At 37.2% G+C, this 27,433-nt stretch overlaps 1 protein-coding gene across 1 annotated transcript in view; it reads right to left on the bottom strand.

The window, feature by feature from the left end:
- Window positions 1-1,033: 1,033 nt before the first annotated feature.
- The window catches only part of ADGB (androglobin), a 170,805-nt gene continuing 144,405 nt past the window's right edge, over window positions 1,034-27,433 (bottom strand). The window contains exons 30-36 of the mRNA XM_044247121.1: window positions 25,461-25,630; window positions 18,165-18,341; window positions 15,016-15,118; window positions 12,121-12,327; window positions 6,741-6,831; window positions 5,877-6,063; window positions 1,034-1,242 (exon numbers count right to left, since the gene is read on the bottom strand). Of these exons, the coding sequence (XP_044103056.1) occupies window positions 1,054-1,242; window positions 5,877-6,063; window positions 6,741-6,831; window positions 12,121-12,327; window positions 15,016-15,118; window positions 18,165-18,341; window positions 25,461-25,630 (1,124 nt within the window). The 3' untranslated portion in view covers window positions 1,034-1,053. The remainder of the gene's footprint in view (window positions 1,243-5,876; window positions 6,064-6,740; window positions 6,832-12,120; window positions 12,328-15,015; window positions 15,119-18,164; window positions 18,342-25,460; window positions 25,631-27,433) is intronic.

Below are 27,433 nucleotides of genomic sequence, written 5' to 3' on the forward strand. Positions count from 1 at the left end.
AGTACACAAAAAAAGGAAAATCACCTATCAAAGAAAAACAGCTTCTTTAAAAAGATTTTATTTATTTATTTGAGAGAGAGAGAGTGAGAATGAGAGAAAGTGCATGAGAGGGGAGAAGGTCAGAGGGAGAAGCAGATTCCTCACGGAGCTGGGAGCCTGATGTGGGACTGGATACCGGGACTCCAGGATCATGACCTGAGCCAAGGGCAGTGGCTTAACCAACTAAGCCAGCTAGGCACTCCCAGCTTTGACTGATTACAATGTATCACTGGAGTTTTTATCTCAGGAAGGCATGAACCAGAAGTGTGCTTTTGGGAGAAGCCCATTTCCAGTTACATGCCTCAGTTAATCTATTGCAGTTTTCTAAAACTGGTGTTAGAGAACATGCTCTGTGACTTACAAAAAACAAAGCGCTGGGACTAATGACAAGGGGTGTGTTTGTGGTCACTGTCTTTGTGTCTGGGTGACCTGACTGTCAGGATTCTGAGTTCAAACACTTTGATTGAGCTTAACCCACAACAGCTCTTGCCCAGTGAAGGACATTTCTGGAAGTTCAGCTTTTTTGGGGGTGTGGGGGAGCACAAATCTGAAGCATATTTTAAAAATATTATAAAGTTACAATATTTTTTTACACTTAGAAACAAAATTTCCTCTAAGAACCATAGATATTTTTCTTATTGTTCAAAGTCTTCAAATGTAATCCTGTTAGCCCATTCATGATCTTGTTTTACTGCTTACCAAAAATGCAGCAATTCAGAGGGAAACACATCAATGTTATTGTATTTAAAATATTTTGAGGCACTTTTATTGAAATTAGGAAAATTGAAACTGTAATGACTATTCAAATTATAGTTTTCTGGGAGAAACCAACAATTGAACATTAAAACGCAGGAAGGCATTCGAAGAAGGAAAACCTAATACCTTATCAGCAGGAAAGTTTATAGGTCACAAAACAGAGACAGAGAGAAGAAGGAAAGAAGGGAGCAAAGAAAGAAGGAAGGAAAAAAGGGGGTTTTCCTCTCCAGAAAAAGGCAAATATTGGGCACCTGCTGGTTACTTCTTCTTTCCTTTCTTTTTTTTCTGTGTGTCTGGAGACAGTGTCTTCTTCTCTGGCTCCACTGGACTTGTTGCCTCCTCCACAGCCGCCAGAGCTTCTAATCTTAGGCGCTCAGCTTCCAGCAACTTGTTTCTATACTCTTCCCGGATATCGAAGATCTTCTGTCGGGCTTCATCTAAAGAGTTCTATTTCAAAACAAAATCCTAAGCAATTAAGATTTACTAATAAAAGCTCATGGTCCCAGAAAAAAATTAAAAAACAAAAAAACAAAACAAAACAATCCCCTTATCCCTTCCTCATGCCAATAGATTTCTGTGGCAAATTACTGAAGAGAGACCAAAAAAATTAGGTTAGGGTCTCAAATGTTTATCAACACATGAAATGTGAAACAGCAACAAAAAGCACATGGGATTTTAACAAAATGGTGAATAAAAGCATCAGCAGGAGAAAGAGACAGAAAGGTGAAGAGATAGGCAAGAGTTCAAATATAATCTCTAGAAAACATGCAGCTCAGAGTGACTCTCACCATAATTGTGCTCAGTAAGTTACTGTACTAGACCTGATACACTGTAATGCACTAGTATAGTACATCAAAGTCTACCACAAGTAACTCACTAGTACAGTACATCAGGTTGAGTACAGTAACTCACTAGTATAGTATATCAGGTCTAGTACAGTAACTTACTAATACAGTACATCAGGTCTAGTATAGTAATTCACTAGTACAGTATATCATGTCTAGTACAGTAACTCACTAGTATAGTACATCAGGTCTACATCAGGTCTAATCTTACTATACTATACATCTTACTATACTAGACCTGATGTACTGTACTAGTGACTTACTATACTAGACCTGATGTACTGTACTAGTGACTTACTATACTAGACCTGATGTACTGTACTGAGTTACCTGTACTAGACCTGATGTACTGTACTAGTGAGTTACTGTACTAGACCTGATGTAGACCTGTATAGTACATCAGACCTGATGTACTGTACTAGTGACTTACTATACTAGACCTGATGTATTATACTGAGTTACCTGTGCTAGACCTGATGTACTGTACTAGTGAGTTACTGTACTAGACCTGATGTACTGTACTAGTGAGTTACTGTACTAGACCTGATGTACTGTACTAGTGAGTTACTGTACTAGACCTGATGTACTGTACTGGTGAGTTACTGTACTAGACCTGATACACTGTATTAGTAAGTTACTTGTACTAGACCCGATGAAATGTGTTTGGTATGTATTTGAAGAACTTTCAAATACCATCACCCAGTTCACTGCTTATCTTTGTTATCGTCAGTTTGGATCTCGTTCAAGTTTAATTTTAAATGAGAGACCACATCTTGGTCCGATTCTTACTTACCCCTACCCTCTCCTCCTGGATCAACTGATTCACTTGGTTTTCTGGACCTCAGGCCCCACTGACTTTTCTTCTACTTCACTAACTGCTCCTTGTCAGTTGCCTCTGCTGACTTTTTCTCTTCTCCTTTATTTCTTAATTAGGAAGTGGCACGTCTTAAATCTTAGACTTCTTTCCTTGGTGTTTTTTTTTAATCTAGCCCCGTGGCTTTAAATTCCATTTCTACACTGATGGGTCCCCTACTTCTTTAATCTCCAGCCCAGATCTTGCTCCTAAATTCCAGAACATATATCTAACTTCTATTCAGTATCTCCACATGACTGTAGTATTTAAGAATGCCTTTTTTTTAATATAATAGGTATATCCAAAAATGTCCCATTGAAATCTTTGTCTTTTCTTTCAAGCCATCAGATCCAATGGCAACTCAACCTGATCAGTTGGTTAGCCAAAAACCTTAGAGCATTTCTTGACTCTCTACTTTCTCTTATAGTATTCTAACAATCCATCAGGAAATCCTGATTCTACTTTCAAAATATATATAACTAGATTTGTATTATAGTTTATATTTTCAAAAAGAAGGGTAATTTTCAAAGCTTAATGTCAGCTCAGGAACCATCCTAAAAATGTTCACAAATAAAGCAGTAATATAACTAAGTCCCAATGTAGCTTTCCTAAGAAGCTTTGGCTTTCTTATTTCATTTGGATATCTGATAGTATGAGCACAATCACGGTCCATCCTGTTGAATGTTTCCTGTTTCAAAAACGATATAATTAAAAAAAAAAAAAGATTAATGAACTGATGCTAACCAGAAGAGAAGCATCTAGAAATGGCTGTTTTGTCTGCATTGCTAAATTCTTTAAGAAATTTTCTGTGATTTTGCAACATGCATGATTGTGGTAGAGATTATGGAAGAGCTGAATGTCAAAATGAGACTTTTTTCAAATCTTTTGATGAAAGAAAATTACTGTATCCACCACAATAAAATTGGCTTCGCTAAATCAATTGTACAAGATGGTAGTAGTACCATATTAAAAAGAGAGAGAAAGTCATCTAAAGGATTTAGGATAAAGTAAGTTTAATATAGGCCAGTAATCTCTTGAGGATTGGTATCTTTTTCTCCCATCTAATAAGAAATGTGATACTGACAATGTTTCTATTAAGTTTGATTCAACCCAAACTAGGGTTTTTGTACCTCATACATCCTATTCATATTCAAACTAAATTCTATAGAAGATAGATTTAAAGTGTGCACATACTTTATATATATATATGCTTATATATTATATATTTTATATGATAAATAAATATTTATAATATTTATAAATAATATGTATAAAATAAACATACCTTTTCATGTTAAATTAATAAACAAATACACATATAGAGTGATTGTTTTAAAGAAAATAATAAGGCCAGGCATGGGTCTTCAGATATTGAGGGATGCTAACTATAAAAGGGTAGCCAGAGAAGATCTCTCTAATAAAGTGGCAATAGATATAAGATCTCAAAAAGTAAAGTTGTAAACCATTTGACTCTCTAGGGGAAAGAATATTCTAGGACAAAGTTAAGAGCAAGTTAAAGATCCCAGAGGTGGGAACATGTCTGGCTATTAGTGGAAAGGTGAAGTCAGTTTGGAAAAAAAAAAACAAAAGAAGCAAAGCAGATAGAATTATGGAGGAAAAAGATCAGAGAGGAAAGCGGGCACTAGATTATATAGATTATATAGAACTCTAGACACCATAATAAAGACTTCTTTTTCTTAGTGAAATGTGAAGTAGTTACAGGAGTGAAATTTTAGAGATGTACTATGTACTATGCACTATGAACTATGATCACTGCTAGTGCAACTCATAAAATATTCGCAGTTCTCCAGGCATAAAGTAGCATAGAACTCTTAGTCTTAGTCTTAGTTTTAGTCTGCTAGGGCTTTTGTTACAAAGTGCCACAAACTGGGTATCTTAAGGAACCAGAATTTGTTTCAGCATTAGTGATGCTAGAAATTTGAAATCAAGGTGTCCTCAAGGCTAACTCCTTCACTGTCATTGTATGTGACCATGTGACTAGCTTTTTTTTTTTTTAAAGATTTTATTTATTTATTTGACAGACAGAGATCACAAGTAGGCAGGGAGGCAGGCAGAGAGAGAGGAGGAAGCAGGATCCCTGCCAAGCAGAGAGCCCGATGAGGGGCTCTATCCCAGGACCCTGAGATCATGACCTGAGCCAAAGGCAGAGGCTTTAACCCACTGAGCCACCCAGGCGCCCCCATGTGACTAGCTTTGACCAGTGAAATATGACTATGAAACATAAATGTGCTGAGAAGGGCCCTCTGTGGACCTTCCCTGTATATGCAGCTAGAAGGAGAAATACTGTTCTGTTGTTTTAATCCAGGAGTTGGCAAATGAAGGCCTGTGGGAAAAATCTGGCTCACTGCCTATTTTTCTAAATAAAGGTTTACTGGAACACACGTAGACATTATCTTTGACTGAATTTGAACAACAGCAGAGCTGAGTAGATACCATACCTGCCCTGCAAAGGCAAAAATATTTACTATCTGGCCCTTTACAGAAAACAAGTTTGCTAATCCCTGTCTTAAGCCACTGAGACACTGATGCTATTTGTTACCACAGGATAAAATCATTTTCCTGATGGTTACAATCATTTTGGTTTGAAGCAGAGATTCCATTGCAGAAGAACAAGATGGCGGCAGTGAGATCAGTCAGGAGGCAGTGGTGATAACCCTGAAGAGAAATTACCAGTGGTTTGGACTAGGGTGGTAGGCATAGAGAGAACGAACAGTGATTAATTATAGGTATATTTTTCAAGGTGATGCTGACAAGTATTGATAATGGATTAGGTGAAAGAGGTGAGAGAAGTCAAGAATGTCTCTGAAATCTGTGCTCTGAGCAGCTGAGAGAGTACAACTGCCCTTCCTGAGTGGGGAATGTTGGTGCAGGTGATACGTTTGGATTGATGCAAGAAAGAGGGCAAGAATGATAGAATCTGGATTAGTGGAGGTTTGCTGAAGGTGCCTGCTGGACAAGGAAGAGGATATGCCAACTAGACATGTTTCTGAGCCTTTCCAAGATTCCATGGAGCAAATTGGGTTGATTATTTTAAGAGCTTTTCTGCTACCAGCTTAGAATTTGGCTGCCTCAAGTCTCTGAAGACCATCTTCACCCAGCTCTCTTTACCTTCACACATATTTTTTTGTTGTCTTCTTTCTCCTTCCTCTCATTTTTGTGGATAGATCCTCAATACTGCATTTTGGAGGGGTTTAAGGAAATAAGTGAAATTCGGTGTGTTTCACCGATCCTCCAACTTTTCTGAGGAGTTGGGAACTAAACGCTTTCAAGACTGCTTCCCACCCAAGTCCTATGTGATTCTATGATTTTTTTTTAACATTATAAGAGAATGTGTCAGTGGTACTCTGTATGTTGAGACTCACCCGCATCTCCCCATACATCTCCAGGATTTTATCCTTTACTTTAAGCTGTTCTTCTTGGTCAATGTCTCGAACGCTGAGGACTCTGGTCCTATACTGGCGGAACTGATGAACCTCCTCTGCCTTTTGCATTGCCTGATGCTGGTTCGATTCCTCTGTTTGTAGCATAGGGTCATAGTCCATTGTTTTTCTATAAAAACATCAAAAGATATGCATAAATCATTTTGGAATGCTGGAATTCAAATAATTTAAAATCATATGAACAGTGAGGTGGTCTGAATCCAATCAAATGTTAGGAATAGAAGGATAAACTTACTATTTTTTGATGGGCTATTCTTCGTTTATTGAGTCACTAATATTTTAGGAAACAATTCTAGGAAAGTACAAGGAAAATCAGATGCTTCATCTGAAGAGGTGTTCATGGAATTGGTGTTGAAAAGTATGAGACTATTTGGAGGTTTTTCCTTTTTTAATTTATGCAGCTAAATAATGTTGAATATATTTTCAAATTTATAAGTATGCTTGAGTAACTATCTCTCTCTGTTACTCCTACTGTCTGGTTCTTGATAAAATTAAATGTACTTAAATAATGCCAGCAGGCATAGTGGAAATTTTCTGCAGCTCACCTCACCTTAATCAACTTACAAATTAAATCTTTACAGAAAATATTCAAATGCTTTTATGATTGACTTAATAAAACATTTGCTAAATTTGAGGGGTAAAATCACGTACCCCTAAAAATTTGAATACACTGATGTATATTAAGCATTTAAGTTCAAATTTTCAGTTGTTTAGCAACTGCTTATTAATGTATCCCAAATTCTGGGAACACAGATTTCTGCGTTAATCATGTTTATTAAAACTTACCGTACATACTGAGTTAAGTTTACACATTCTAGTGCTTTTCGAATAAGTCGTGGAGACATTTCCAAAATTGTTGGGGATCGTGAACGAGATCCTGTTAAGAAAATAAGTCCCAGGATTTCAAAAAAAGAATCAACACTGCCTACATGACTGTTATATCTTATTTTAATTAAAAATAACATCTTCTGTTTAAAAAAACATTGATTGGACTTGTCTAATATGATTTTAGTGTGATTCAATGCAACTTTATTAAAATATATTTCATATTTATCTTCTAGTTGGTGTTACTATACTTATAGTTACTTGAGGGAGATGGCAAAGTGAATATACTCTATAAGAAGGGTAACAGCATGTTACCCCACTGGTAGTTAAATGGAGGTGGAGACAAGAAGTAAAAGTCATGCTGTATTTCATCATACACAAATTAAGTGACCCAATATTTAAAGTGCTTCATCTAGAGATAAAAATCATCATAAACACCACCAGGGGTGGGATATAAAATAATTACAACACAGTAGTCTACTTTAAGAAACTTGCAGATCCAATGGAGTAGGCAATATATAGCAGGTAAACAGTGACAATCAAGTTAGCAGGAAATTTCTTCTCCCGAAATGCATATGAACCCACAGGAACAAACTTAATAAGGAGATTTTAGAGACTATAATATTAACCAATCAGACTTTAGAGGACATTTAATCTCCTTTTTAAAAAATTATTGGAGTATAATTTACATGCCATAAATTCACCCATTTTAAAAGTATAAGTTAAGGCTTTTTCATACATTTACAGAGTTGTGTGACTGACACCCAAATTCAGTCTCAAAACATTTCCATTCTTCACGTAAAATCTCCTTTTACAGCCCTTCTTCATTCCCATCACAAACCTAGGGCAGCCATTGATGTACTTTGTCTTTACAGATCTGTCTTTCTTGAATATTCCATGTAACTAAGAATAGTAAAATGACATCTAACTTTTTAAGAAACTGTCAAATCATTGTGTTTTGATTACTGTTAACCTCATAATAAATTCTGAAAACATGAAGTAAAGATCTTCCCCCTTCTTTATCAAAATTACTTTGGTCATTCCAGGTCTTTTGCATTTCCAAGTAAGTTTTGGGATCAGGTTGATAAATTCTATAAAATGTCTACTAGAATTTTGATGGAGATTATACTGAAGTTATAGATTAATTTGGGGAGAAATGCCATCTGACCAAATTGAGTCTTCTAGTCCAAAGCATGGACTGCCTCCTTCTTTCTTTAGATTTTTAAAAATTTCCTTTAGTGACATTTTGTAGTTTTTGGTATACAGGTCTTGCACTTTTATAAATTTATTTCCATACATTTATTACTGACATTACTGTGAATAAAAGGGTCTTAATTTCCTTTTTTGATCACTCATTGGTATTATGTAGAAATGAAAGTAATTTTTGTATATTAATCTTGTATCTTGTACTTTTTATTTAGTTATATGTCTTCAGAGTTTTAACATGTCTTTTAAATAATTTTTAGTTTATTAGTGCTTTGGGGGAGAGGTTATGTTAAGTTCTAACTTTGCCATCAGGACATCTCACACCCACAGGCTATCTAGTCTTACTTTTTACACGGGGTTGCGATTGCCTCCCACAATATTAGAAAGTGCTTAATTTGTAACAACTTGTTAAAAGTGATCACTCGTTCAGAAATTCAATCTAATATAAACCTTTAAAAAACATTTTAAACATGATGTACAAATTATTCATTTTTTTGAAAACACATGAAGACATGGTACATGTGAAATAAAAAAATATCCCAACTCAACTCTATGATGAAAACATCAATTCAATCATGTCTTTCATTTTATAACATAAAACATTCTTGAAGAATTAACATTTTATAATATGTATTTTAGGAACCGGTACCTAATAACTTTTCTTTTATCATTGTGATGACTATGGGATCTTAGGTTTCTAAAGTTCATTTGCTTTTCTTATGAACATATGTTCATACTTATGTTGGCTATATTTTTGGCATTTCAAACATGAGTTGTTTTAATAAGACACTAAGTCTGCTGACTTTGACTGGAAAGTAAATACTTTGACTGGAAAGTAAAGACTCACTGATTAATTAGATAGTTGTGTTTTCTTGCCTTCTGCCAGATAACAGAAAACCACTCTACAAACAGAAGAGGGTGTGGGAAAGGGGCAGATAAGTTTAGCCTTCATGTTCTTTTCTCTCTCTTTTTTTAAAGATTTTATTTATTTATTTGACAGATGGAGATCACAGAGAAGCAGGCAGAGAGAGAGGAGGAAGCAAGCTCCCTGCTGAGCAGAGAGCCCGATGCGGAACTCAATCCCAGGACCCTGGGATCATGACCTGAGCCGAAGGCAGAGGCTTTAACCCACTGAGCCACCCAGGCACTCCTAACCTTCATGTTCTGGCTACTAAACTCTTTTGTGTCAAAATAGGGTGTGTATTATGACAGCCTGGTATGTTTCCAACGGACTAAGGGAGAAAACTTACTTCGTCATAGATAGTCTAAAAATCGCTGTTCAAGGGCATAGTGATTGAAGCCTGGGGAAAAGATGTAGGAATAAAGACAAAGATCACCTGCAACATTTGTAAACAGCATTTTCTAGAGGCTCCCAGAGGTAAAGGGGAAGTGGAAAGCAATGTTTAGATTGCTGAACTTGACAATGGCTCTGGTATTGAGAAAGAATGCTTAGGTGTGAAATCCACAGTAATATCATTTTCATATGCCCTCTGCTACTATGAAGGAAATTGTTCTAAGTTACCTACTGTATGAAAATAGGAAGTAGTAAGAATAAGGTAGGTTTTTGTTTTGTATTTAGAGATTTTATTTATTAGAGAGAGAGAGAGCATGAATGAGGTGAAGGGCAGAGGGAGAAGCAGACTCTATGCTGAGCAGGGAGCCCGATGTGGAACTTGATCCTAGGACTCTGGGGTCATGACCTGACCCAAAGGCAGATCTTAACCAAATGAGCCATCCAATCACCCAAGAATAACACAGTTTTGTGGGAATTACAAATTTCAAATGGAGTAAAGAGACCAGATCATGCAAAGTTCTCCCAGGGTCTGTAATCTCTTACAGGTAATGCTTCTCCAGGAGTGAGGGCTAATATAAGGCACCAACAGTGGAGATAAGAGCATCATATGGAGTTCCAGAGAACAGATGCATCATATGGAGCATCATATGGAGTTCCAGAGAACAGATGCACAACCAGACCCATTGTTCTCAAGCAAGATTCTTTCTACAACCCCATACCCAAAGTCCATGGCTATGTTTCAGTGCTGTAAGAGGTACTGGAAACCAAAGAGCATACCTTTTCTTGGAGGGAGAAGGGGTCGACTTTTCTTGATATTGTGTGAGTAAATTTATATTTTATTTTACATGTAATATAATATATATATATAATATATATATTATAATATACATATATAATATATATGTATATTATAATATAATATAATATATATGTATATTATAAAATATAATATATATGTATATATATAATATATATGTATATATGTATATTATATTATACATATATTATTTTTATTCAATAAAAGTGATAATAAAACACATTTCAGAATGTGTTGAAGACATTTTTGGTTAAGGACAAACCACTTTGGCCTCAGTTCTTCATTTCCACTCACCTTTACCTTTCCTCCCTGTTTCCTACCTCCTCCTTTCCATCCCAAAGTAGACTCTTTCACAGTGCAGTGAACTTTAATAGAAAGGACTAAAGACCAAAGGCCAAAAATGTGAAGAAATGAAGAACACAAAAGCTGACACAGAAGCAGTCCCTCCCAACACACTGGTCCGGGGCTCTGCACAGAAAATGATTCCACACCATGACTGAGGGGACACACTTCCCAAGGCTGGAGTGAAGAATCATGATTACATTTCATTTTTGCAACTTGAAAAAATTGCTTTGTTAGCATATGCACAGGTCGACCTCCAAACGTAATTAGATTTTCATTTCACAAGTCTTTAACTAAGTGTGAGGAAAAGTTTGTGTTCCATTAGAGATCACAACATGTAGAATGAAAAGAACTAGGATCTGAGTCCTGATTCATACCACATTGTTTTAGCTTCCTGCCCTCGCGTGAGACATTTATCAATCACTTAAATTTTGAGGCAGAGATAGCAGTATATGCTTTGTCTAGTTCATAGAGGCTCCAGTGAGATAATAGATGTAAAACCACTCTACAAATTAAATATTAATATAGAATGATAGCTGTTATTCTAAATAAGTTTTAGTGTTACATCATGTATGGCATTATTTATTAAACGAGTGCCTACTTTCAAAATATTGGCTAAAAAAATGGAATCTCCTGTTACCGCAGTAAAAGAGTCCTTTGAATTTTGGAATTTTCCTCTTCCTTGTGGAACTCCTTCAAGGACATAGTTTAGCCATAAGCAGTTTTTAATTTAAAAATTCCCAGACTGGTTTAGCAATTTTGAGAAAAGAACCATTGCTCTTGGTGTTCCTGAGGATGCATCCTTTCAAAATATCTTTCTTACCTGCCTGGGTTCTGAACAAGTAGAGAAATAAAGATTAAGATTTTTGCTACTGATACAGGTATAACTGGAGAATGTAGCTCCATGTGAGAGGCGAATGGGCCACAATCACAGAACGCGACAGCCAGCTGACCCCTGCCATTCACCTCACTACCATAAGTAGTGGTTCCAACTCAGGGACAAGCAAGGGACTCAGGATCCCCTATGGGCAGCCAGATTTATTGTTTCAACCACAGAGGACACTTAGTCCCTTAGCAATTTAGTCCCTTCATCCAGGAGTTGTTGAGAGGAAATCCTTCCTCAGGGAGACCGGCATGGAAAGACATTTCTCTGTTAAAAACTTCCCTAGAGGATTTACATTCATTTTAGTGAACAAATACGAATCCCCACTATACAAAAATGAACCAAATCAGTGTGGCTTATGCAGCGCTGAAAACTCACTCCTCTCCTCCAAAATTTTAGAATCCAAATATTTAAAATTTGTTATAAAAGGTAAAAAGAAAATATACCATGAAGCCTATGATAGATTAAAAAAAAAAAAGGATCTGTATTTGGTGACACTGGCATGCGTGGTCACTGCAATTTTATTTTTAGTGTTAGTAGACACATGGAAGTGTACAAAAATACACTTGCTGTGTGTTTTTTGTTTTTTGTTTTGGTTCACTTCTACCTTTAAGTTAACTACTGAGCAATGAGGTCATTGAGCCAATTATCTACTCTGATAAGCAAAATGAAGACCTATAAATCCAAAATACGTATTTTTCTAGCTATAACCCTACACATCACATGTGTTTTGTCAGTGTCTTTCCAGAATTTTTATTTCCAAGTACGTATTTTTCTTACAGACGAGAACACCACTTACTGATCTCCTTCCGCATACTCTGCTCCTCCTTCCCTGCTGGGGACGTTCCTCCACTTTCGCTGCTCCCCGATTTGGAAAGATCCTTCAAGCCCTTCCCCATTTGCCACTTCTTCCACAGCATGTTCCCTGACGGTACGACATCTTTGTTATCGGAACTCACAGAACTCTTTGTGTCTGACTCTCTTGTGGTACTTGACAAAGTTTCAACTACAACATGACATGTGCATTAGCCAAGACAAGCTTGTATTCTATAAAATCATATGCAGAAACTAGCGAGGGCTTGTGGGAACCAGGTTTGGAGCTGACTGGAAAGCTTTGCCACCTCCAACGGGAGCACTAGCGAAAATAATCATTGGTAGCCTCAGAAATTATTTGGATGTCCCAGACCACCAATGTGTCTGGAAGTATACCTCAGGATACAAACACATCACATAAAAATAGAGGCTTTGGGGAGGTGAGACATTGCAAGTGGAAATGGGATCTCTGAACACTGGGACCACTGCTAGGGTGGGCCCTGGAGGAGGTAGCAACCTGCCTTGTATGGGAAATGTATGTGCCTGCAGTTCTCTCTGGAGAGGGAGCCCTGTGTCTAGGCACTTGTCTAAATTATCTTAAAGTAGAGGTGGGAAGAGCTCTTGCTTGTGAAGTTGCAAAGCTGGGAAGTTTTTCCTTAATGCTACAATTCTGCTCCCACTGTTCTAGATCTTTATGCCTGGGGGAGAAAAAAATTGTGTAAAACCTATCACAACCTCCACATTATAAAGACATTCTCGCCCCATTTATCAATTGTAGATAATTTAATTAATGTTATAGTCTGCTTTGAATAAAAGGTGTTAATAGGTTAGTAATTGAAAGCATGGAGAAATGTTAAAATAAATACACATTTTAACATATTATTAAAACTGATGTACCCTTCAGACAAAATGGATCAAAAAAAATTAAAAATAAATTTATTTTAGGAAGTTTAACTTACATAAAATAGACAAATTTCTTCTAAAACACATCTTACTAATCTGACCAAAGAAATGTTAGAAGAGCTTCATGGTGAGGGATGGAAAGTATATACTGTAGTAGTCCAAATATATGAAGTTCAAGAACAGGCAAAATGGAAACAGGGTAATAGAGGTCAGACTAGTTGTTACTTTGAGGGAGAAAATGGTTGACGGAAGGGGAATGAGGAAGACTTTGGGGATGCTTAAATGTTTTATATCTTCATAATGGTGGTTCCGGAGTGTGTACGGATATCAAAATTTGTCAAGTTGTACAATATTTGTGTCTTTACCGCGTGAATGCTGTAGGACAAGGTCAGCCTCCTCTGAGCCTTGCTCTCGACTAGGCCTTGTCCTTGGTTTGTAAATTCCAGTTTAGGCAAAGAATACTGCTGGACTAATTTATCAAGAAATGCCCCCAACCCGGCTTTGATATTCCAATCCAACTTCTCTCTTCCCCTACCTTCGATATCTAACCAAGTTTTCTGGGTAACTTTCCACCCATTCCCTACCTAGTCACTATAAAACCCCACTTTTCCCTGCTGTATTCAAAGTTGAATTCAATCTCTCTCTCCTACTACAATAGTCTTGACTCCTATTGCAATAGTTTGAATAGTGTTCCTTGTCATTTTTTAACAAGTGTCCTGTGCAACATTTTTCTTTTGCATATAACTTAATATGTTTTTAAAAACAATAATAAACTCTAATAAAATAATAAAATTTAAAATAATGAGATGATAAAATCATAATAAAAGCCATTCACTTTTGTATACTCCATATGACATTAGACTTTTACATTTAGAAAAGTGAGTACTTTGGGAGTTAGAAATATTTCAAATCCTACTCTATCACTTTTTAGATCTGTGACTTAGGAAGTTTGGTGACTCTCTGAGCATTGGACTCTTTATCTGTACAAAGGAATAATAGTGTCTACCTCATAGCTGCTGTAGGTTAAAAGGAGATAAAAAGTTCTGTGAAGAGTACCCATCCCAAGAAACAAAATCAGGGTGATACTGGGCGCCTGGGTGGCTCAGTGGCTTAAGGCACTGCCTTCGGCTCAGGTCATGATCTCAAGATCCTGGGATCGAGTCCCACATCGGGCTCTCTGCTCAACAGGGAGCCTGCTTCCCTCTCTCTCTCTCTGCCTGCCTCTCTGCCTACTGTGATCTCGCTCTGTCAAATAAATAAATAAAATCTTAAAAAAAAAAATCAGGGTGATACTTGCTGTTTATACTCTTTATATAAAAGATTAAGGGGCATTATCATTATAAAAATCACTGAATTGCATTCCTAAGAACATAAACATGGAAAAGCATGGTTGGGAATGTTAATGTCTTCGGCCTACCTGGCATTCCAAGGAGGTTATAGATAGGGGCAGTGAAGGGTTAGTGAAGGTGCCCTGGGGTCATGGAGAGCTATCTGTAAGCTGGCCTGTCTCTGGGTATCTTGTGAATTCAGCAAATTGCAAAGAAAATCACTCTGAGCTTGTGTCCTTATTGGTAAGCCAGAAATCATATTATAGATTACAGATTATAGTGGATTATGCGTGTGTTCAATAATTAGTATTTTCAGTTCTGGGCCCAAAACAATCACTCAATAAAAGCAGTTAGCTTTATCTTATTGTTATTATTCACAACTATTGTTACTAGAAAGGTGCCAGATTAACAGTCGTGGGCCTGCCTTCAAATTCACACACTGCTATCTTGACCTAGGCTTCACTCTTATTTCTGGTTTCATCTTTTCTTAAATGGAGAAAACCATATCTACTTGGGGAGAAAGCAAACATCTGCTTGATTAAAAAAAAAAAAATCAGAATCTATTTTCCTATCCTGTAGAATCCTCTGTCTTTTAAGAGGTGCAAAGCACAACTCCGTGCTCTGAGATGGCTGGGGCAGGGCTCACTGACCTTCCTCCAGAGCTTTGGTTTGGCTCTCAGACACAGGCATGCTGTCTGCATCCGGTATTTTCTTAATGAACCGGCTGAGGTAATGCAGGCGAGCCTGGGAAGCCTAAAGAACAAACATTATCAATGAATGGCCCTGGAAACAACGTTTCAAGAGTGCATGAAAGAAAGAAGAAAGTGAGAATAAATATGGCAGTTTGAACTAGGCCAGCTCTTATTATCTAATAAACTCAAAGCCATCCATAATTCTGACAGTTCTTTCTGAGAGCTAACGAAGAAGCAGTCTTAAAATGGATACACAAGGCATGCAGCCTTAGGTCCAGTTGCTCCTGAAGCTTTTTCATCTGGCTTAATAACCCTGAGTAAGGCCATGAAACACATATGAGTAATAATGGCTCACTATAGCGATGATTCTTACATAGAGTAGGGAGGGAGATGCGAAGTATGTACATTCCACAAGGGGCAGCACATGCTTTTTATCCCCTCAAGGCTGTTCAAAGTATATGAAAACCCATATTAAACATGTTTATGCTTTCTTACTTAGGAGTGTGAGGACAGACATGGATACTGATGAGGAAACAGAAGGCAAGCTGAAGACAAAGCAGAACCTGACACCCCACAACCTCCCCCCCCCGCCCCCACCAATGGGATCTATGTGACATTCCTCAAGTACTTTCTGGCTGCCCTAAAACTAAGGAAAGGAAAAACAAATAGTTAATCTATAGAGATCAAAATCCTGCAAGACCCAAGTCTCCCCCAGTTTACAAATGCCTCAGCAATTTATAAGAACGAAGCACTTCTATCAATAGCCTAGCTTCCAGTACCATGCTGTCTTGGTGATCACAGCTTTGTAGTAAAGTGTGAAATCAGGTAATGTGATGCCCCCAGTTTTATTTTTGTTTTTCAACATTTCCTTAGCGATTCGGGGTCTCTTCTGATTCCTTACAAATTTTAGGATTATTTGCTCCAGCTCTTTGAAAAATACCGGTGGAATTTTGATTGGAATGAAAACAGACACATAGACCAGTGGAACAGAGTAGAGAGCCCAGATATGGACCCTCAACTCTATGGGCAAATAATCTTTGACAAAACAGGAAAAAATATACAGTGAAAAAAAAAAAAAAACAGTCTCTTCAATAAATGGTGCTGGGAAAACTGGACAGCTATATGTAGAAGGATGAAACTCGACCATTCTCTTACACCGTACACAAAGATAAACTCAAAATGGGTAAAAGACCTCAACGTGAGACAGGAATCCATCAGAATCTCAGAGGAGAATACAGGCAGTAACCTCTTCGATATCAGCCGCAGCAACTTCTTTCAAGATATATCTCCAAAGGCAAAGGAAACAAAAGCAAAAATGAACTTTTGGGACTTCATCAAGATTAAAAGCTTCTGCACAGCAAAGAAAACAGTCAACAAAACAAAGAGGCAACCCACAGAATGGGAGAAGATATTTGCAAATGACAGTACAGACAAAAGGTTGATATCCAGGATCTATAGAGAACTCCTCAAACTCAACACACACAAAACAGACAATCACATAAAAAAATGGGCAGAAGATATGAACAGACACTTCTCCTATGAAGACATACAAATGGCCATCAGACACATGAAAAAATGTTCATCATCACTAGCCATCAGGGAGATTCAAATTAAAACCACATTGAGATACCACCTTACACCAGTTAGAATGGCCAAAATTAGCAAGACAGGAAACAACATGTGTTGGAGAGGATGTGGAGAAAGGGGAACCCTCTTACATGGTTGGTGGGAATGCAAGTTGGTGCAGCCACTTTGGAGAACAGTGTGGAGATTCCTCAAGAAATTAAAAATAGACCTTCCCTATGACCCTACAATTGCACTACTGGGTATTTACCGCAAAGATACAGACGTAGTGAAAAGAAGGGCCATCTGTACCCCAATGTTTATAGCAGCAATGGCCACGGTCGCCAAACTGTGGAAAGAACCAAGATGCCCTTCAACGGACGAATGGATAAGGAAGATGTGAAGGAAGATGTGGTCCATATTCACTATGGAGTATTAATGCCTCCATCAGAAAGGATGAATACCCAACTTTTGTAGCAACATGGATGGGACTGGAAGAGATTATGCTGAGTGAAATAAGTCAAGCAGAGAGAGTCAATTATCATATGGTTTCACTTATTTGTGCAGCATAACAAATAACATGGAGGACATGGGGAGATGGAGAGGGGAAGGGAGTTGAAAGAGATTGGAAGGGGAGATGAACCATGAGAGACTATGAACTCTGAAAAACAATCTGACGGTTTTGAAGGGACAGGGGGTGGGAGGTTGGGGGAACCAGGTGGTGGGTATTAGAGAGGGCATGGCTTGCATAGAGCACTGGGTGTGGTGCAAAAACAATAAATACTGTTACACTGAAAAGAAATAAAAAATTTAAAAAAAAATAGCCTAGCTTCCAGAAGGAAATGTAGATGCAATTATACGTGCTTATAACCTGCAGCCTATTCACAGATACTTGAAGCAGGCAGAGTATAACCTCCAGGTTATAACTTCCTCCAGGAAGTTTCCAACTATCTTCATGTTAATGCCTTGCTAGAGGCTAAAACAACTTAACTTGACAGTCGCAAGGCCTCTAGTATCCTGTGAGTCTTCTTTAACAATGAAAGTTCTTTCAGAAAACTCTCTTCTTCCTTACCTCTCCCAACCCCATAGTATATAGTCAGCCACCCCTCACAACCTTGGGCAGCAGCTCTTTCCACCTGTGGGTCCTGTCCCTGTGCTTCAATAAACCAACGTTTTGCACCAAAGACATCACAAGAATTCTTTCTTGCTCATTGGCTCCAGACCTCACCACACTGAACCTCATGTATATTCCAAAACCACATCAATACAGCCCACACTATGTAAAAGAACAAGGGAACCCACAGTTTGGGCCAATAAAGTGGCACCATCATGTGCTTCGCTTTTGTGAGTCATCTGGTATCAGCCATTCTGCACATTTCACAGTGCGTTTAAATATGGTCTTAACATGTAGTTAGTGAGTGTCTAACAAAGTTCCAGATACCGTTCCTAAAGGAAAGACTATGTGCTTTCACAGTCATGGCTCTCACTTCAGACTGGTGCCTAGGAATGGAAAGTTAAAGAACAACTTTTCCAACTCAAGTGACCTTGATAGCTCTTCCTGGCTCAGTCATCTCCCAGGCTTGCTTCATGGCTCGGATTTCATCTGCTCGTTCTGTATCCTTTTTCATTTCAAAAAATTCTGCTTCATTGTGTTCTGTGACCAACCTCAAAATCCAGTAGGGTTTATTTGGATCTTCTTGTTGAGGGTGAACAGTGGATATCTGATAAATAAAAACCTTTGGGTTAGGTATTGCCCTCCAGTCAAAAGGGTCTGAATTTTAGCTCACGACCCATAATTTCACTATTAAGTATGTACCCAGGAGAAATGAAAACACATGTTCACAAAAATACTTGGACAGAAAAATTCATTACAGCTTTATGCTCATAATAGCCAAGAAAAGGAGGAGACAATATAAATGTCTATCAATTGATGAATAGATAAATGAATTATCATATATTTATATCATTGAATACTACCTTAACAATAAAAAGTAATAAACTATTGAAGTATACCACAGTGCAGATGGATCTCACAGATAGACATCATACTGAGATAAAGAAGCCGAGCACAAAAGAATACAACTTGGGTGACTCATTTGTTTGAAATTCCAGAACAGGCAAAAACAGCTGCCTGGGGTGAGGTATGGAGATGACAGAGTCCATTGCAAGAGGTTTGAGGGAATCTCCAACCTCTATATATAGAATATCTATATCTATCTATATAGAAATGATCTATACTTTATACCTTGATAGAGATGTAGATTACAGCATTGAATGCACTAGTCAAAATTCATTGAATTGTACAATTAATTTTACTGCATTTCACTAAACACAAATTTTATCTAAAATTGTAAAGAAAAAAAATTCTAAATTACATTTAGAGTTATGTGGCACCTCTTTACAAAAATTAGGGTAGGGATAGTTGATCATGCCAGGTGTGGATACACTGGATATATATTCATTATGAAAGTAACATTTTGATATCTTCTAGGATTATTTTCATTTTTATAAGCCATAAGCTGGGAGCAGATTGATTTAGGACTTGAAATATCTAGATGAGTGACGCTCATTGGTGACAATCTGGTAGGGAGAGAGGCTTGAATGTAATGTGGCTACTAGCACTTTACACATGATTGAAACAATTGTCAGTTATTCATGTTGAATAATGAAGATGGGGAAGCAGGGATTGGTAGGGCCACTGAATAAAGTTGTTGTGGGCAGTTTGATAAATGTTTCAATGTTACCAAAAAGATCTCCTTGCTTTCTACAATATTCCTCTAATATTCCAATGAGAACTTAAATCTCACAATTGGAAATTCTTTTCTCTCTTCCTTTTACAACACGGCACAAAAGATTTTATCGTCTTCTATATTTGATAAATGAGTTAATCAGAAACTCTGGGATCAGGAAAGGGAGTATGATGAAGGACTAGGGGGACAGTGTAAGAGTTTATGGATTGAGTTAAGCTTATTTGTTTTAAATTTCAATTTGTTTTAAATTTCAATAATTTATTTTGTTGATGATAAGAATATTTTTTTCAGTGCCTTCAAATAATTGATTTCTTAACACTAAATGATAAACTGGAGCTACAGCTAGAAAAGTTAACACACAACATTATCTCATTCAAGAGGAACAAAATACTTTCTTGAAACCACTTCACCTATATTTTCTAACAAAACAATATTAAAATAACCTAATTTTAAAAAGAAAACTGTATCTGTTCCTTTCAAAAGTAATAATCCCTTGGTAGAGAAACTTCTCTTTTTCTGTATCCATTTAGATATTACAATAAAAGTAGCATTTGGATTGTAAAATGTAGCTAGTGAAAACATAAGTGATATAAATTTAAGAAGAAATTAGCTTTTCCACATGAAATAAAATCAATGATCAAATAAATTCAACATTATTATGGTAATTAAAGTAAAAATACCAAATATAATAGTTTTCAGTTTCTTGTTTGGCACATGTATTAATACATTTTAAAACATGAAAAGATAAAACACCAAGGTCTACCAAACAACTGGCACAATATTAAGATTCCTAAAACTTAGTTATTAATATCCTAAAAACCCAATTCTAATATGAATTCTGTAACCAAGAATACATTTGGTGCTATGCAAACTGATCCAAACACCATCTTTTTGAGTATTCCCCAGAATTCAGAAGCATTTCAAAGTTAACTCAGGATGAATCCCACAATTCCTTATTAAATGGTGGATTTTCTGAACAAGCTTCTTATTTTTTATTATATATGTGCACATTTGTCACAATTTCAAAAAGAGTGGAAAACCACCAAACATGCTAGTTTTTAGTTTTATCCAGTCATTAATTTTTTGCAGAATTACTTTTCCTTGACTTAATATTTTTGCAAGAGTTTTCATTTCCTTATTTATTTTGTTATGTTAGTTACCATACAGTACATCATTAATTTTTGATGTGGTGTTCTGTGATTCATTATTTGCATATAACACCCACTGTTCCATGCAATCCGTGCCCTCTTTAATACCCACCACCAGGCTAACCCATCTCCCTACTCCTTCCCCTCTAAAACCCTCACTTTGTTTCTTGGAGTCCATAGTCTCTCATGGTTCATCCCCCCATCCAATTTCCTCCCCTTCATTTTTCCCTTCCTTCTCCTAATGTCCTCCATGCTATTGCTTATGTTCGACAAATAAGTGAAACCATATGATAATTTACTTTCTCTGCTTGATTTATTTCACTTATCATAATCTCCAATCCCATCTGTGTTGATGCAAAATTTCGTATTCATCCTTTCTGATGGCTGAGTAATACTCCATTGTATATATGGAACACATCTTCTTTATCTATTCATCTCTTGAAAGGCATCTCAGCTCTTTCCACAGTTTGGCTGTTGTGGACATTGCTACTATGAACATTGGGGTGCATATGGCCCTTCTTTTCACTACATCTGTATTTTTGGGGTAAATCCCCAGTTGTGTAATTGCTGGGTAGCTCTATTTTTAATTTTTTGAGGAACCTCCACACTGTTTTCTAAAGTGGCTGTGCCAACTTGCATTTCCACCAACAATGTAAAAGGGTTCACCTTTCTCCACAACCTTTCCAACATTTGTTGTTTCTTGCCCTGTCAATTTTTGCCATTCTCACTGGTGTAAGGTGGTATCTCAGTGTGGTTTTGATCTGAATTTTCCTGATGGCTAATGATGATGAATATTTTTTCATCTGTCTGGTAGCCATTAGTATGTGTTCTTTTGAGAAGTGTCTGTTCATGTCTTCTGCCCATTTTTTGACTTGATTGTTTTTTGGATGCTGAGTTTGAGTTCTTTATAGTTCTGATATATATATCAGCCCTTTGTGGTGTCATTTGCAAATATCTTCTCCCATTCCATGGGTTGCCTCTGTTGTATTAACTGTTTCCTTTGCTGTGCCGAAGGTTTTTATCTTGATGAAGCCCAAAGGTTCATTTTCGTTTTTTTCCCCTTGTCTTTGGAGACTGTCTTGAAAGAATTTACTGTGGCTATTGTCGAAGAGGGTATTGCCTATGTTCTCCTCTAGGGTTTTGATGGATTCCTCTCTCGTATTGAGGTCTTTCATCCATTTTGAGTTTATCTTTGTGTATGGTGTAAGAGAATGGTCAAGTTTAATTTTTCTGTATATAGCTGTCCAATTTTTCCAGCACCATTTATTGAAGAAACTGTCTTTTTTTTTCCACTGTATAATTTTTTCCTGCTTTGTTGAAGATTATTTAACCATAGAGTTGAGGGTCCATATGTGGGCTCTCTCTTCTGTTCCATTGGTCTATGTTTTTGTACAGTATTGTGCTGTCTTGGTGATCACAGATTATAATATAGCTTGCAATCAGGCAACATGATGCCCCCAGCTTTGTTTTTCTTTTTCAACATTTCCTTAGCAATTTGGGTCTTTTCTATTCCATACAGATTTTAGGATTGTTGTTCTAGCAATTTAAAAAATGTCATTGACATTTTGATCAGGATGGCATTGAAAGTATAGATGGCTCTAGGCAGTATAGATACTTTAACAATGTTTATTCAATCCATGAGCATGGAATGTCTTTGTGCCTTCAGTTTCTTTCATGAGTGTTCTGTAGTTCCTAGAGTATAGATCTTTTACCTTGTTGGTTACATATATTCCAAGGTACCTTTTGGTTTTGGGTGCTATTGTAAATGGAATCAATTCTCTAATTTCTCTTTCTACAATTACATTGTTAGTGTATATGAAAGCAACTGATTTCTGTTCAATGATTTTGTATCATGCCACATTTCTGAATTTCTGAATTGCTAGTAGTTTGAGGTGGACACTTCTGGGTTTTCCACACAAAGTATCATGTGATCTGTGAGGAGAGAGAGAGTTTGACTTCTTTGCCATTTTAAATACCTTTTATTATTTTTGTTGTTGTTGTTGTTGTTGTCTGATTGCTGTTGCTAGGACTTCTAGTACTATGTTGAACAACTGTGGTGAGAGTGGGCACCCTTGTCATGTTCCGGATCTGAAGCTGTTCTCTATTGAGAATAATATTTGCTATGAGTTTTTCATAGATGGATTCTATGAAGTTGAGGAATATTCCCTCTATCCCTATATTCTGAAGAGTTTTAATCAGAAAATGATGCTGTATTTTGTCAAATGCTTTTTCTGCATCAATTGAGAGGACCATGTGTTTCTTTTCTCTTCTCTTACTGATTTGTTCTATCACATTGATTGATTTGTGAACGTTGAACCACATTGTATCCCATGGATAAATCCCACCTGGTCACGGTGGATAATTTTTTTAATGCACTGTTGGATCGTATTAGCTAGGATCTTGTTGAGAATCTTGGCATCCATATTCTAATGGATAAAAACAACCTTCAAAACAAATTTCAAAGTATTTTTTAAAATAGGACATTTGTGTAGCACCTGGGTGGCTCAGTCGGTTTAGCGTCCAACTTTTGATTTCAGCTCCGGTCATGACCTCAGTGTTCTGAGACTGAGTCTTTTTTTTTTTTTAAAGATTTATTTATTTATTTATTTGACAGAAATCACAAGTAGGCTGAGACTGAGTCTTATATGGGGCTCTGTGTGCATCTGCTGGAGATTCTCTCCCTCTTCTTCTCCCACTGTTCTCCCCTGACTTGTGCTCTCTCTCTCTCAAATAAGTAAATAAATCTTTACAAAAAAAAAAAAAAGTAAATAAAAATAGGACATAGGGATGATTACTTGTATAAGTCCTTTGGGAGCTGAAGTCCTAAAGCTTTAAAATTTCAATTTGTAAACTATGGGTGTTCGAAGAATAACAGGATTTACCATAGAATCTGCTTCTCTTTTGGTTCATTTACATCTTATTTTGCTTGTATGAAAACCTCTTTGTAGACTGATGTGACTTATCTTCCAATAATCTTTGGGTGAGCACAAAAAAATGCAGCTGTTTCTCTCCTTCCAAGACTTCTTGTTTCATGGGATGCAGGTTGCAACTTCTGCAGCATTGGTAACTTGCCTCTTCCCAGCACTGACATTGACTAGGTCAGCCTGCACTAACTGAATTCCAACACAAGGGAAGAGCCCCACCCAAGGGATTACCCTCCCCCAACCCCAATCAGTTCCATTCTACTCTCAGCAGAGGTCAGGTTAAGCTTCTTTATTTCATCATGTTTCCAAAGGCAGACTCCAACTGGGATATTAAACTTTGGTGGGGCACCAGAGTGGCTCGGTCTGTTAAGCATCCAACTCTTGCTTTCAGCTCAGGCCCTATCTCAGGGTCATAAAAAGGAGCCCAGCATCGGGCTCTGCACTCAGCATAGAGTCTGCTCAGGACTCTTTCTCCTGTCCCTCCTCCCCACACATATATTCACATGCACTCTCTCTATCATAAAAATAAATAAAATCTAGAAAGAAAAGAAAGACAGACAGACAGACAAACTTGGCAATGCAGGTGGACAGCTTTTCTACTACTGAATTGTAGGACATGATCACTGCATCTTCCCCCTAATTTGTTAATTTCCCTTTAAAGTCCTATATTAGTGGTACCAACATCCTGTTCAGTTGATTCAGCTGTAAACCTGAGAGATATCTTTTATTTTTTCTTGTTCCTTATCACCCATTTGGGATTAATAACTACATAAACTATTTGTTTCCTTGATAGTTCTTTTTTTTTAAGATTTTATTTATTTATTTGACAGACAGAGATCACAAGTAGGCAGAGAGGCAGGCAGAGAGAGGAGGAAGCAGGCTCCCTGCAGAGCAGAGAACCCAATGTGGGGCTCGATCCAGGACCCTGGGATCATGACCTGAGCTGAAGGCAGAGGCTTTAACCCACTGAGCCACCCAGGCACCCCCCTCGATAGTTCTTTTTTGCCTTCTTCTTCCTATCTCACCTGTACCTGATACAACTTGCTCTCTTTTGCCTGGACTACTGCAGTACTCTCTTGAGTTATTCTCCCTATCCCTAGTCTTTCCCCCCTTAAATGTATATTTTTAAAAGCTACCAGCATATCTGAAATATAAATCTGATCATGCCAATAAGTTTTTTTAACCTCCTATCTCCCAACCCACCCCCAGCCTTGCTGAGCCTAAACAGTGATGACAAATGTTGGGAAGATTTTATCCTCATAGGTATTTTGAGTTCAGTGTTTTTAAATAACCTAAATTTGAGTATCTTTTGGCCTATACGCGCACTCCTCAACTCTGCCCTCACATCCTCTTCTTTACCCCTGTCATTGCAATTACCGAACTGGCCCTGAGGGAATCTGGAAGGAATGACCTCTTGGCTATAAACAGAATCCCAGCCTCTTAATGAGGTTTAAAGGCCTTTCTCTTTCTGACTCTTATTTACCTCTCCAGCCCCATCTCTCATACTTCAGTGCCGGAAAAGGAAAAAAACAAAACAAAACCAGAAAAACAAAACACAGAGATTGTGTTCACTTTCACCTTAGAATATCTTTGCTCATTGACTCAGGTCCGGATTTGGCTCCTCTAGGAGAAAGAGGCTAGAATAAGTACCTCTTCCTCCTACCACTTCACATGCAATATTCAACATTAAAACTGTTTACCTTCAGTCGCCTCCATTAGACTGCAAGTTCTTTGAAGATAGGGACTGTATAATATTAATATTAGAAACCCAAGGCTCCAAAACAGTATCTTATAGACATACATGTCTTAAATTTTGATTAACAATTATCGATACTGAACTGGGAAAAGCAGCTTGCAGAAGGTGTCCAAGGAATGTCCTTAAGGTTATCTACATGGTTGCTAGAATCAAGAAGGTGGAATTTTTCAGTGTTGTCCTTGGGAGAGATAGACAAGTGGGAAATCAATGGACATACATTTATGAAATGTATGACTCCAATGAGAAAAAGTAGTACACCCACCTGAGGCTCAAAGCGAGGGGCTTGTTTTTCTCTGGCTGTCTTGTCTTTCTCCGAAGACTTTTCTTTGCCTTTCCTTATTTTAGAAGTTCCTGAAGATTTCTGCCCCTCACTAATAGTATGGGAATCCGGGCTTCCCAAGGTAACTAATTCCTCGTGTTTCTCTCCATGAGCTAGAGAGACATAAAAATGGAAACCAGCGAATCACAACAATAAAATCATGTCATGCAGGAAAAGGGGAGCAAGTCAGTAAAAAGTTGTTAGTTGAAGAGGTTTGGATTTCTTTTCTTTTTTAAAGAAATATTTTATAAAGATCTGTGTGACTCCAATTCACATACCATACACCACTGAAGTAGAGAAATCAGTGGGTTTTAATATATTTGTAAGATTAGGCAAAAATTATCACTATCTAATGTGTTTCCTATCAATGCTTTCAGTACATTTTCTCACCTAATTTCCTTGGCCAGGATCCCCACCATAGTACTGAATGTGTTCATCTCTGCTATCATATGTATTATTCTCTTCCCTCTGCTTCCTCAAAAGAGGATGTGAAGGTTTTTTTGCCTTATGTTCTAGTCATTCTTTCTACATAACCAGTGGCAGAGGAACATATAACATTTGTTGAATCCTTACTATGTTTTCTTCTTTTTTTTTTTTTTTTTAATTCTCAAAGCATCCAAACAGAGCAGAAGCAAAAATTTGCTTACATTCCCCCTGCTGTTGGGGTTGAGTTAGCATTCAAGGATGAGTTCAAAGGACATGTTAGCCCCTTTCAAAACTGTAGTCTGTAAGTCATCCCATTAGGAAAGTTAAATAGTAATTGTCAAGAATGGCTTCATGCCAGTTATTAGCTACTTTCAAATTAGTGCACATTATCCCACATGACTGCAAAGGGACTATAAGTACCACAGTTTTACAAGGGGGCAACTTGTCTTTCTGTCAACAATCCCTGTTGCTGTGAAGTGTTGTACTAGGGAAAATCTTTGGTCATGTCATCAAATGACTTGGAGGTGAATCTTGGATCAGCCACTAAATAGGTTCACTTTGGCAGGTTTATTACATTCTTTTGATTTTGTTTTTTCCTCTGTGTAATGGAGATGTTAATACCATGCCCATGGGGTTTACAAATAAACTATATAGGTCATTTAAAATAGGATTGTACCTAGTATCATACACACTGGGTTTTAAGATATTAACAAATGTGAGCTAAAATTGAATCTCAAAGAGCACCAATAAGTATTTCTGGGCTCTTTTTCTCACTATCCATAGATCTTAGAGTTTGAATCATATATATAGGTGTATCTGATTCCCTTCAAATTAACATATTCTAATATTCAAGTTTACATATGTCAGCACATAGTGTGGTGCCAGGCATATAGCAGGGGCACATCATCTTTATGTTATGAATATATAAAATAAAATAATTTCCTTATTCTTTAATGGCATACAGTATAGTAACCTTCTCTCCCATGCATTGCAAGTTCTCTAGAGGCCAGAATGTCATTATACACCTCATTTTGATCCCTAATCTCACCTAGTATATTTCTGAATTCATAGTATGTATTCATGATCTGATTGTTTAACTGATCAGATTGTTTAACTCATGATCAGATTGTATGTGAAGCTTTTTAGGGAAATTGTATGTGTTGAGAGCAGTAAGGTATCAGTAGGGTATAAGAATAAATATCTTACTAATTCAAAACCTGTGGAAAACGTGACCTCACATTGCATATTCATGTAATTAGAGGGGTTCTAGAGTAAATGACCGTTGAGACAAACTAATAAACCCCTTGCAGAGAAGAAATGCTCAGGCAGTATCTGTTGAGGAAATGAACTTGGAAAGACCTTTAGCTTTATGACTTTAGTCGTAATAGTTTTCCTCTTATGTTACCTTACATTTATCCAGAATATAGGAGACTGAAATCTTCAGTGGCTAATAAGACATAAAAGTTACAGAAACATATTTTTATGATTAA

The sequence above is a fragment of the Neovison vison genome, chromosome 1, assembly GCF_020171115.1.
Source record: "Neovison vison isolate M4711 chromosome 1, ASM_NN_V1, whole genome shotgun sequence".
Lineage (NCBI taxonomy): Eukaryota > Metazoa > Chordata > Mammalia > Carnivora > Mustelidae > Neogale > Neogale vison.